The sequence below is a fragment of the Nyctereutes procyonoides genome, unplaced genomic scaffold (assembly GCF_905146905.1).
Source record: "Nyctereutes procyonoides isolate TBG_1078 unplaced genomic scaffold, NYPRO_anot_genome, whole genome shotgun sequence".
NCBI classification, from domain to species: Eukaryota; Metazoa; Chordata; class Mammalia; order Carnivora; family Canidae; genus Nyctereutes; species Nyctereutes procyonoides.
In genome coordinates, this window is record NW_026575134.1 from 16153816 (window position 1) to 16167358 (window position 13543).

A 13543-nucleotide genomic window follows, 5' to 3' on the forward strand; every position below is an offset into this window, starting at 1 on the left:
TGAAACTAATATAACACTGTATGTTAATAATACTTGAATTAAAAATTAAAAAATGTGATAGCAGTATAATAATATGCTAGGGCCCTTTGTTAAAAAAGCAAAGACCACTGCACACTCATATTATTTGAAGGTACATAATAAGGCCCTCAGAATCCATGTTGGAGTGGATCTAGGAGTAGTGGGTAAAGGATTGAAAATTTTGTATTACGGGGATCCCTGGATGGCTCAGCGGTTTAGTGTCTGCCTTTGGCCCAGGGCGTGGTCCTGGAGTCCCGGGATTGAGTCCCACATCGGGTTCCCTGCGTGGAGCCTGCTTCTCCCTCTCTCTGTGCCTCTGTCTCTGTCTCTCTCTCTCTCTGTGTCTCCCATGAATAAATAAATAAATAATATTTTTAAAAAAAATTTTGTATTACTATCAGTGTCATTGTGTAAGACACTGCTAGATACTTTCAAGCTGCTATATTGGTTCCATATCCATTTTATTCTAAGCCCTGAAGCCTGGATAACATTTTACTAAGGCACATTTTTCATGCATGTTCTTGGCTACACACATGGGATTTGCTTGGTGAGCTTCTAAAACTCTCAGTACCCAGGCTTTATCCCAAACCAGTGAACTCAGAATCTCTAGGAACCAGCCTTTATTTGTTGGGGAACTACTGTGCCAGACTGTTGGATTGTAAGAATGTTGTCCTGTGGTATATTTACCCAGAGTAGGGCATGATGTAATTAACAACAATATAGCTATTTTATAAACTGTTGTGAAGTAATATGCAGCCTAGACATTGACTCACTTTCTAGGAGGGGTTTTGAAGAATAGGGAGATATTTGAATGTGAATCCTGTTACCAAGGCTGTGAAACCCTGAAACCTTATTTTGTTTTTTTTTTTTATAAATTAATTTTTATTGGTGTTCAATTTACCAACATACAGAATAACACCCAGTGCTCATCCCGTCAAGTGTTCCCCTCCGTGCCCGTTGAAACCTTATTTTGTTTGATTCATTTCTTTTCCCACTTGATTGTGGCTGGAACTTTTGCTTTCCTTTTTGGTCAGGCTGACTCCTACAGATGTGTCATTTTCCACACACACAGGATTTCTGCTTTATGCCCAACCGGAATGGAGTGGTAATTCCTGAGTCATTGCTTTTGAGTCTCCTGCAGCACTCTGTGATTTCCCTGGGAGTTTCTTATCCTCCCTACTAACCTTGTGGTTTCTCTGGCTTGATGAATTTTGTCTCAAGGCATAGCTTAAAAAAATAAAAACTTCAAAGAGGAAAAGGGCATCGTTAGGATATGTCAAAATAGACACCTATTTTTCTATTTCTTTGTCCAGTATGACCTATTCTTTTATTCCAGAAGATTCTGTTTCACTAGGTAATGTAACCTGTGTGATATCTTTTCTCATGCTTTTAATTTCTTTAGTTAAATCATTCTTGTATTGATTCAGAAAAATATTTCTTGAGTATCTGTGATGTGTCAGGCATTGTGATAGTTGCTTGGAATATAAAAATTAAAGACCTAGTCCCTCACAGGTCAAGTGCTATGATGAAGCATGTATGGACTATTATAATGACATATAGGAAGGGCATCTATCCAAACATGGGGGATATGTATTGGATACATAATCCATATGTATTGGATCATTTAATTCTCACAGTAACTTTGGGATGGAGGAGACATGGTATTTCCATTTGTTACTACTGACTCATTTCCACTCAAAGTCCCTAGTTTACATTAGGATTCACTCTTAATGTTGTACATTCTATGTGTTTTAACAAATATAAAATGATATGTATCTACTATTGTAGTATTAAACGGAATAGTTCCACTGCCCTAAAAAAAACCTTTGTTCTGTCTATTGATCCTTGCCTCCCTCCAAACCCCTGGCAACTGGTGATGTTTTCACTATCTGTATAGTTTTGACTATAGTTTTGACTATTTCAGAATCTGGTATAGTTGGAATCATACAATATGTAGCCTTTCCAGATTGGCTTTTTTTCATTTAATAAAATGCATTTATTTATTCATGTCTTGTCATGGTGTGGTAGCTCATGTCCTTTGGGCCCTAAATAGACAGATACTCCATTGTTTTGATGTACCACAGTTTATTTTTCCATTCACTTATTGAAGGATATATTGGTTGGTTCTAAGCTCTGACTGTTGTGAATAAGACTTCTATATACATCCATGTGCAGGATTTTGTGCGGACAGAAATCTTTAGCTTATTTGAGTAAATCCTATGGAGCGTGATTGCTAGATCATACTGTAAGAGTATGTTTACTTTTGTAAGAAAATGCTAAACCGTCTTCCAAAGTGGCTATACCATTTTGTATTTCCACCAGCAGTGAATAAGAGTTCTTGTTTCCACATCAGCATTTGGTGTTGTCACTGTGCCCATAATAGTTGTGAAGTGGCATTTCAGTGTTGTTTTAATTTGCAGTACTCTAATAACATATGATGTTGAACATTTTTTCATGTACTTACTTGCTATTTGTGTATTTTTTTGGTGCGGTGTCTCTTCAGGTCTTTTGCCTATTTGTTTTTTAAAAACTGAGTTGTCTCTTCTTGTTGAGTTATTTATTAATATTTTATATCTGAGGTAAACCTAAGAAAATCATATTAAAAAAAAAAGCATTTCCTGATAGCTCAGCTGGGAGATGACCTGGCGCTCATAGCTAGGCCGTGGTATTCTCATGTGGAATATAAGCAGTTTTACAGAACATCAACGTTAGACAAAGCCACCTTGAAACTGATGGCTTAAGCCCAAACCATGACCATTTTGTAATCATACCGGAACACAGCAGAAGTGAGAACATGGTACAAATCACAAAAATGGCCACCCCCCTCTCCATGCTAACAACTTTTATCGATCACAACTTCAGCCTATGCCATTCCTCATGTCTCCCAGGTAAAAATTATTAAGGTACTCAGTGATAAAATTGCCCCCACTTTCTGATAGCACCAAATCTGGAAGCAAAACCAACTATCCCTGTAACCTCCCCCAGCAGAATTAACCTCCCAGGATGCAGGACTTTCAGTACTAAAATCAGGAAATTCCCAGGACAGCTCAATCATCCTACTCTCTAAAATAACCTAACACAAACCCAAATAGTTTAACAAGCCTCTGCTAAAATCCTCATACTGAGATACTTCCCAGTCCCCAATAATATTTGGTCTCATTTGCTGTAAACATTTCCAATAAATCCAGCCTTGTTGTATTGTAGGTGTGGTCCTGGTGGTCTTTGAGGTGATGGATAAAGATGAATCAACAGAATCAAAGCAAAGCAAAGATTATAGCAATATGAAATTAGTAGATTACCCCTTAACAAAAATGTTTTAAATGATTGATATCCTTCTGACAACAGAACATGGAAAATTGCATAACTTACAAGGGCAGCCAAACAACATGATGAATCTTAACATGTGAGAAAAATGTCCAGAATATATTGTGAATGCCATGATAAGAAACACTTTGTTGTTGTTATAACAACTTCTCTCTTCTTTCCTGTCTCTCAGGGATCATGTCTGACCACCAGTTTGGTAACCAGTTTATGTGCAGTGTGGTGGCCTCTCATGTGAGTCATCTACCCACAACCAACCTCAGCTTCGTCTGGATTGCTCCACCTGCAGGCACCGGCTGCGTGAATTTCATGTAAGTACCCAAAGTGTCTTGTGACCAGTAGGGAAGGCAAATATACATCTTGTGGGATCACATAGAGGGTAACTATTTAAATGTATGATTTGAACCAGTTTGATCTTAAAGCCACTAATTTTGGTGTCAAAAAGTCAAAATCATAAAGATAACTCTAGCAGTTTATTTTTGCATATTTTTTTATATTTTAAGAGTTCTAAGTTGGATTTTCACTGACAAAATACACAATGAAAAAAGAAAAACAAAATACACAATGAGATAAAGGGATGTGAAGAAATCAAGGCAGTAGGGAAATGAAAGCTCAGAACATACCAAAAAATGCCATGAGGCTCCATATGTGTTTTGTAGGAAGATCACAAATTTAGTGTTCAGCTTTCTGGCCATTAGTGCCAAGAGAGAAATGTGATCATTTAGGTGATTTATGCTGGTGAGAAGTCAAGGAGTCTATACAGACACCTAATGAGTCTCTCATGAGTCTCAGAAGTCTCTCAGACTTCTCAGGAAGTCTCTCTCTTCCTCTCATTAAGAGGAAACTGGGGAATGTTTCCCCAACAGCGTCCTTAGATATTAAGAGTGCACTATGGTTGAAAGGCTTGCTACATCTCTCGATGTAAACTATGCCCTTACCCCTGCTCCAGAATCACCATGCCTCATACCTCTTAGTCCTCTCTTTTTTTAATACCATTTTTTACTTCTAGCACATAATATACTTAATTTATTTAATTATGTATATTATTTATTGTCTGTCTCTTCCTGCTAAAATGCAAGTTCCTTGAAGGCAAGCATTTTTTTTCCTGTTTTGTTCGCTGACTTGCCCCAACTGTCTAGAACAGTCCCTGGCACTCAGTAAACACTCACTAAATATTTGTTTAATGGATGAGTAGGCCAATGGAATAAGGCCAACAGCAGTTCAGAACAGCTGTTCTTTGGGCAATCAGGCAAAAGAGAGCTGGAAGCTTTCTTGAATGGTTTTCTATTCTGAACCTTCTGCTCAGACAACAAAATTGATAAAACCTGCATACTGTAAAATTTGCCACTTCCCTACCTTCCCCTTTGATAACATTCAGTTCAGTGTCAAGTGTTCCTGTGGCTTCCACATCGCTGATTATATACTTTCTGCCTATCCTCTGGGTGACCCAAGCTGCACATATCAGATTAATCCTACCCAAATGATTGATATATAATACTATCATTTATCTTTAAAAAGTTTTTCATACCTGAACCTTTTCCATCCAGTACCTTTTGCTAAGATGATAATAGTAGCTTCCTAAGTAATCTGTTCTCCTCCAGCCTATTCCTCCTCCAGTCCATCCCGCACATTGTTGTCTAGTTCATCTTCCTAAGACACAACCCTTGATCACTCAGAACTTGGATGGACTTAAACCTCATTCCTGAAGATCAGCCCTTTGGCTTGGGTTTGAAGAGTCTTCTCTGTCTGGCTGTGTATCATCTTTTCTTTGATTTCTCACTGTGGCCACAAATTACAAGACTCCCCACAACTCCCTAAACACTACATGACTTTCTCTTTCTCCATACTTTTTTTCCTTAGCCCCAAATGTGATTTCCTCTCAATTCCAATTATTAAAGTCCTACCCGTTCTTTAAGACCTGTTTAAAATGCTCTTCTATGAAGCTTTCCAAGATATCAGTAACAGAAGTGATGTGTACTATTGCATTTTGTTTGTAGCTCTATTATAATGCTGATTATATTTTCCTGTATACTCCTTTGAGTTCATTTTTTGTCTTTCCTATTAGATTAGATGAAACAGGGATACATTTTTATTTCTTTGTGATTCTCCCCACAGTTGGTACAACATCTCATATGTAGAAATCACAGAAGATGACCCTTGAATTAAATGATGTTCAGTGTTGTGTTCTCCTTTACTATAATAATGATCTCAGACTCTCTCTTTTGATATGCTCTATCTTATTCGTGTTGGCACTGGGAAGGGTAATTTAAATTCTTGCCACGCATAACTTCTTCATTTAGAACAAGAATTACTTTTTTGAAAGCTAGAACATAAAGGAAATCTATTGTCAGCAGTATACAACTGCCTATTTCCAAGTAGATATAGTTTTGAATTGAGTCTGTTTAAAGGTGATATTTGATGGCTTCTGGCCTCACTGTTCCCAGACTCTGAAACTATTTTCTTCTGAGAAATAACTTAGGTATTTTTTAAAAAAAATTATTTATTTATTTGTTTATTTATTTATTTTTAATTTTTTTAATTTATTATTTATGATAGTCACACACACACACACAGAGAGAGAGAGAGAGAGAGGCAGAGACACAGGCAGAGGGAGAAGCAGGCTCCATGCACTGGGAGCCCGACATGGGATTCGATCCCGGGTCTCCAGGATCGCGCCCTGGGCCAAAGGCAGGCGCCAAACCGCTGCGCCACCCAGCAGCCACCCCTAATTTATTTATTTTAGAGAGAGAATGCCTGTGCTGCCTGAGCAGGGATAGGGGCAGAGGCAGAGGGATAGGGAAAGAAGCAGGCCCCCCACAAAGCAAGGAGCCCAACAACATGATTCTCAATCTCAGGACACGGAAATCATGACCTGAGCCAAAATCAAGAGTCAGACGCTTAGCCAACTGATCCACCTAGGCACCCCATAACTTAGGTATTGTAAGTCTTAACCCAAACAATGTTTTCTTAGAAAAATACAGTTTGGTCAGAAGTAACATTTACCTACTACAAAGAAATTTGTATACTCTCACCCATATTTCCCAATAAAGTTTTGATGATGCAGCTTGCATATTTCAGCATTCTTTCTTTTTTAAAGATTTTATTGATCTATTAGAGAGAGAGAGAGAGAGAGAGAGAGCAAGAGCAGACCGTTGGGGGGAAGGGCAGAGGGAAAAGGAGAAGCTGACTGCCTGCTGAGCAGGGAGCTGGATCCAGAGCTCCATCCCAGGACCCCAGGTTCCTGACCTGAGCTGAAGGCAGACGCTTAACTCACTAAGCCACCCAGGTGCCCCTTAGCATTCTCAATAAATGGTTAACTCTGTTTATTATAAGCCATGATTGTATTGAATGTTACATAGAGTAGCTGCTTCCTGTGTGGGAACCATGCTTTTGTTGGTCTCTTTTCCTAATTAGTTTGTGAGAGAGTCCAGAAACACTGAAGATTGGACTTGGGTCACTGAAGCAATTTATTTGAATTTTCTAAACTAAGTCTTGCACTTGCTTGCCTTTGTTTCTTTCTCCAGTATTTATGATGTGCTTGGTAGAACTCTACATAAGTTAGTATCTGTAATTAGTATGTGCTCAGCAATACTTGAAGGAGATTGTTAATGTTCAACATTAACTTTGAATATTAAACAAAAATAAAATAATGCAAAACCTGTGGCATTTGAATATAAATATACCATGTTTCTCTCTTTTTTGACTAATCTCCCCAATTTTTTTAACCCCCAAAATTAAAACTGTCATTTTTTTTCTTTTTGTTTTTTCAGAGAGGGAGAGGGGCGGCAGGCGGGGAGGGGCAGAGGAGGAGGAAGACAAAGAATCCTAAGCAGGTCCACACCCAGCACAGAGCCCAACGTGGGGTCTGATTTCATAACCCTGAGATCATGACCTGAGCTGAAATCAAGCGTTGGTCACCCAACCAGCTGGGCCACCCATATGCACGCCAAAACTGTCATTTTTTAAGGGAGCAAGAATTACATTTTAGAAATTAAACTTTAACCATGTTTATGTACTTTCATAATATATTTTATGTAACTTTTTCATGTTGTGAGTTAATTCCTATCAATTTTCCACATGTTTTCTTTTTTAACTGGATAAATCAATAATTTTAAATTATTTATTTATTTAGAATGGCAGGAGAGAGGCAGAGGGAGGGAGAGAATCCTAAGCAGACTCCAGTGTGGAGCCCAACAGTGGGCTCCATCTCATTACCCCAAGATCATGATTTATGCCAAAATCAAGAGTCAGATACTTAACTGACTGAGCCACCCTGGCATCCCTCAACTGGACTTTAAGTCTCCCAAGGTCAAGGACTATGTATACTATTTTTTTTGTATACTATTTTTATATATTTAATAGCTCTCAATGCTGAAACTGTGGACAATAAAAGGCCTTCAATATATTTCTTAATAACTAATAATATCATATTTCATTGATCAGTTCATTAACCCTAAGATACAGATTATTTTACATTTTGGAAATTCTGAAGTAGAGTTGCATCTTACCTTTGATGATGGCATCTTACAACTATAATTGCCAGTCCTAATTTTATTTTTTCTGTCTTACAATTGATGGCATCTTGGATTTGAAGGAAACCAAGCAATTAATATTTATCATTTACCATATACCTGGTTTCTCTAAAGCTGGCAATTAAATTGACACTGCATTTAATTTTATAATCTGATATTAGTATATCAAATGTATGATGCACACCTCTGTGATTTTAAAACCCATTTTTCTATTTAAAATTTTTTTTAAAAAAACCCATATGGATCATTTGAACTAAAATCCAAGACAATTATATAATGTGCCGTGCATGCTTTTCTAAGAGAAGAGTAAGTGGCACACTATTGGACTAAATCAGGTTTTATTGATAAACCACTTAGCCACATAGTCATTTGGGCCATCTGTTTACAGCCTTTCTCTTTAAAAAATAATCAATTGAGAGACATTGAGGAGAGGTGGCCTGAGGATAAAGTTGCTGGCTGCAGTGGTACAGATCTATTAAATAGATCAGTAACTAAAATTATTTATCAATTTTATTATGACACCTGTTGATATCATTTACATTTTTTAAAAGAATTTACTTTTTTGAGAGAGAGAGACAGAGAGAATGAATAGAGGGATAGGGAGACAAGCAGACTCCACAATCAGCATGGAGCCTGACATGGGGCTTGATCCCAAGAGATCTCAGCCAAAATCAAGAGTCAGACACTTAACCAACTGAGCTACCCAGAGACCCCAGATATCATTTACATTTTAAGTGTTCATTTTGCTCAGATAACTGCTTAGTAGTCAGATCTTACATCAGTATGGTTTGTCTTTATATTTGATTAGTCTTTGAGTGACTAGTAAGCCTCAAGTTTAAAGAGACATTTAATTATCCAAACTTCTTGGATGTAAATCTGCTGCCCCCCCCCAAAAAAAATCCCAAGGGCTAGGAGGGGTACAGAGAGAAGAGAGGAAAGAAAGGAGAAGAGGGAAGAGACAAAAAGGTAGGGATAGGATAAGGGAAAAAGGAATAAAGGAAGGAAAGAGATCTTTCAGTCATTGAACAAGAAAAGTTAGTGAGAAACTACCAGGGAAAAGAGGTTGTAGAATAGCAACTATACCATTAATATTTTTGAAAATATGCCAGACACTGTTCTGAGTAGTTTATACCCATTAATCCATGTTCTCACAATAATTCCATGAAGAGGGTGCTGTTCTTATCTCAGCTTGTAGATGAGGAAATTGAAGTATAGAGATATTAATTAGTTGCCTAATATCACTCACCTAATGGTCAACACAGCCTGGATTCAGAAGGCAGTCCAGTTTAAAGCAGGTGTTTTGTTTTGTTTGTTTCTTTTAAAGATTTTTATTTATTTACATGAGAGACGGAGAGAGAACACAGGCAGGAGGAGCAGCAGAGGGAGAGGGAGATGAATGTGGGCCTCCATCCCAGGACCCTGGGATCATGACCTGAGCCAAAGGCAGGCACTTAACCGACAGGCACCCAGGCGCTTGCAAACACCTCTAAAATGATCTTTTATCTATTTATTAGATAAATAATCTAATTAGATTATTAAATTAGATAAATAATCTAAACAGCCATGGTATTGATATCATGAAAATTATTTGGAGTTGGTAGTTGGTATCAGCATCTCTCAGATTTTTTAAGTGACCACTATGGGTTTCCTATCCTCATTTTGAGATCTATCTCTGGATGAGATGTAGTAATATTATCTAACTCATTCCAATATCAAGAGGCACCTATTTATTTATTTAAAATTTTTCAGTGCCAAAATATTTATTGAAAGTTTTCAGATCTTTCAAAAACGTTATATAAAATGAGCAAACACAGGAAAACTAATGACAAATCAGATGTTGAAAACTAGTATCTGGGTAGGTCTGTGATGGCATGAAGGGGAAAAAAAGAATATCTATGAGCATTTACTATGATCAAAACACTTTAGGGGCACCTGGCTGGCTCAGTTGGAAGAGTATGTGACTCTTGATCCCGGGGTCATGAGTTTGAGTTCCATGATGGGTGTAGAGATTACGTAAATAAATAAAACTTAAAAATAATAATAATAAAGAAAGCACGATATTAGGCTCTTTTACAAATATAAGAGAATATGGAGAAAATTTTACACTTATATGTCAGACATGGGTTTGATCTGGTTATAGTATGATGCAGGTTCATTTTTGGATGCTGATTATATACCCTCCATTATCAGAAAGGGATTCCATTTGAGGGGGAATGTGTGCATTAAAGACAAAACTTACCAGTATTAGATTTAGGTTTAATTGCTTGGACAGAGATGCTAACATAATATTAGAATTAAAATGGAGCATAAAAGAAGATCAGATTTGTGCCTGAATTAGTGACAATTTAACCATAAGTTTCAAATCCCTCAAAACTAAGAAGCGAATGAAACAAGTGATGTTCTATTTAAGATACCAAAGCAACAACAAAGAATGAACTCAGGTCAGCAAAGGGATACACAAGTGGACAGTATTTGAACATTTGACATTTTAAAGGAAGATTCTCCTAGAAGACTAATTTTTTAAAAGTGTTCTAAACAAGAAGACAAAAAAATCATTTAAAAAATTGAAGACAACAGCAGTTTCTGAATACCAGACAGGCTGGAAATAATACAGATGCACAGATTTGAAGTGCTGCCTTGAGTGTATCTCAGAAGCCTTTAATTTTTGATGAGAGCCATTCCACTGTGTCTGGAGGATTCCTCAGGAAAGATAGTATGGTTGCCCATTTATTTCCATCCATCAGAAGGAAGCCTCACAGATGTATTTGCCTTGTTATTTAAACATTTGAAATAAGATCAAGGACTGTCCCATGGGTGCATTTATTGGGACTGCATTCATACCTACAGATAAGGATGCCAACAGTTGATACATACAAATGTTATTTTACTTTCTAGGTTTACATAGCTGACTGCAAAAATAAATCACTTCTCACGTAAGGCTAAAATGATTGTATCCACACTGTTTGGTAAAACCAGATATGCTATTTTCCATAGGAGGAATTTTATCTGTCTCTTAAGTCACAAATCTCTTATTTTTTCCTGATGGTCTAGTTTTCTTTTTTAAACAGACATTTCCCAACCCAAGACAATTATTTCAGTGCTGCTCAAAAATGTACCTTTGAATGACAGGATACAAAAAAATATTGTCTACTCTTAAAAGTGAATGGCTAGGACCCTGATGGTTCTTACTCCCTGTAGGCCCCTGTTTTTCATCAAAGTTAAATAGCCAATTAGGCTTGGACAAGGAGACAGTCTAAGTTCAGGGATGAATGTGTACTCTTACTTATCAGCTTGTTGGCAAATGAGGTCAAGATGCTTCCTGGGAATTTAATTTTTAATTTTAGGGAGTGTGATAAAGTGTTGAGATAAAATATGTCCATTAATCTCCAGGAAGGTCTGAAGAGATTGTTTTTTATATTAATTATACAACACATTAAAAAATTTTAACAGATATTCAAAAGGAAAAAATTAATCTGTTTTTACCTATCTCCTTATCCCTTCCTGTCACCTCCTTCTTCCAACAAGCCACAGTGTAAACAGCCCTGGTTGTAGTAGGGCAATTTACTGGAGTTTTGTATGACACTTTTCTTTGCATCAGAACTGTTAAGACCATCAGAGAACTAGACATGCTTTATAGTGAGAAACTATTTCTATTTCACTAATGAAATATGTTAAATGAGGGGCCAAAGATGGACCTGCATATGTGGAATTCTATCCCACAGCATATAGTTGTGTTTGTGAATTTTCGGTAGAAATACCAGTTTTTCCTAATGTTAAGTCTAGAAGCAAAAACAAACAGGAAAAAAAAAACCAGGCTGATGGCAAACCCATCCTTTCATTTTTCCCTTCCCTTCATGTAATGGAATCATAACTTAAGTAAATGGACTGAGGTTTGGAATCCACAGGATGCTCTTTATTACAAGGCCTTGTGGTTTAGATGGGATTACTACTCCATTTGGCACTTATTACTTGAAATCACATGGAACATTTTTGAAAGCAAAGAAAAGTCTGTAAATCTGAAAGCTTTATGTATTACAATTATTAGCAGTTCTTTTTATCTAATAGAAATTTCCTAAATGAGATATGGACAGAGATTTGGGTTATTTCTTCATTAGTAGAATTGATAAAACCTGTTTTAGAGGCCTTCTGTGTGACATTATTTTTTTTTCCAAATTCCCTACTCAGTCAAAAATAGTGATGACAAAGATGTCTGGGAACCAGGTGATAAATTTTTCTCATGGCAGCAACAACTCTGTGGTTTGCCAATACAGGGATGTGGATACTATCTACCAGTAGCAAGATTTTATTTAGCTCTGCCTTTTAAAGTAAAATCTCTGAATATTAAGGCATTCTTACAAATAGGAGATAGAATTTGATTGCTTCTTCTGGGTAAGAATTTTTTAAAGACCAGATCTTGTCTGCTGTGACTTACGTGGATATACCTACAGACATACCTCATGATATTGTGCTTCACATCAGTGCCCTTAGTGGATACTGTGATTTTTACAAGTTGGAGGTTTGTGGCAACCCTGCATCAAGTAAGTCTGTTGGTGCCATTTTTCCAACAGCATTTGCTCACTTCATGTCTCTGTCTCATGTTTTGGTAATTCTTGTAATATTTCTAACTTTTTTTGTTATATTTGTTATGGTGATCTATGATCAGTGATTCTGATTCACTGAGAGCTCAGAGGATGGTAAGCATTTTTTTTTTAGCAATAAGGTATTTTTAAAAAAGAAACAAAAGCAAAAATGAACTATTGGGACTTCATCAAGATAAGAAGCTTTTGCACAGCAAAGGATACAGTCAACAGAACTAAAAGACAACCTATAGAATGGGAGAAGATATTTGCAAATAACATATGAGATAAAGGGCTAGTTTCCAAGATCTATAAAGAACTTATTAAACTCAACAGCAAAGAAACAAACAACCCAACCATGAAATGGGCAAAGGACATGAAGAGAAATCTCAGAGGAAGACATAGACATGGCCAACATGCACATGAGAAAATGCTCTGCATCACTTGCCATCAGGGAAATACAAATCAAAACCACAATGAGATCCCACCTCACACCAGTGAGAATGGGGAAAATTAACAAGGCAGGAAACCACAAATGTTGGAGAGGATGCGGAGAAAAGGGAAGCCTCTTACACTGTTGGTGGGAATGTGAACTGGTGCAGCCACTCTGGAAAACTGTGTGGAGGTTCCTCAAAGAGTTAAAAATAGACCTGCCCTATGACCCAGCAATTGCACTGTTAGGGATTTACCCCAAAGATGCAGATGCAATGAAACGCCGTGACACCTGCACCCCGATGTTTCTAGCAGCCATGTCCACAATAGCCAAACTGTGGAAGGAGCCTCGGTGTCCATCGAAAGATGAATGGATAAAGAAGATGTGGTTCATGTATACAATGGAATATTACTCAACCATTAGAAACGACAAATACCCACCATTTGCTTCAACGTGGATGGAACTGGAGGGTATTATGCTGAGTGAAGTAAGTCAATCGGAGAAAGACAAACAGTGTATGTTCTCATTCATTTGGGGAATATGAATAATAGTGAAAGGGAATATACGGGAAGGGAGAAGAAATGTGTGGGAAATATCAGAAAGGGAGACAGAACATAAAGACTCCTAACTCTGGGAAACGAACTAGGGGTGATGGAAGGGGA

General features: G+C 37.3%; 1 protein-coding gene across 1 annotated transcript in view; it reads left to right on the forward strand.

The window, feature by feature from the left end:
- The window catches only part of RELN (reelin), a 479257-nt gene that overhangs the window by 131805 nt on the left and 333909 nt on the right, over positions 1-13543 (forward strand). The window contains exon 3 of the mRNA XM_055301120.1: positions 3515-3650. Coding sequence (XP_055157095.1) covers positions 3515-3650 — 136 coding nt within the window. The remainder of the gene's footprint in view (positions 1-3514; positions 3651-13543) is intronic.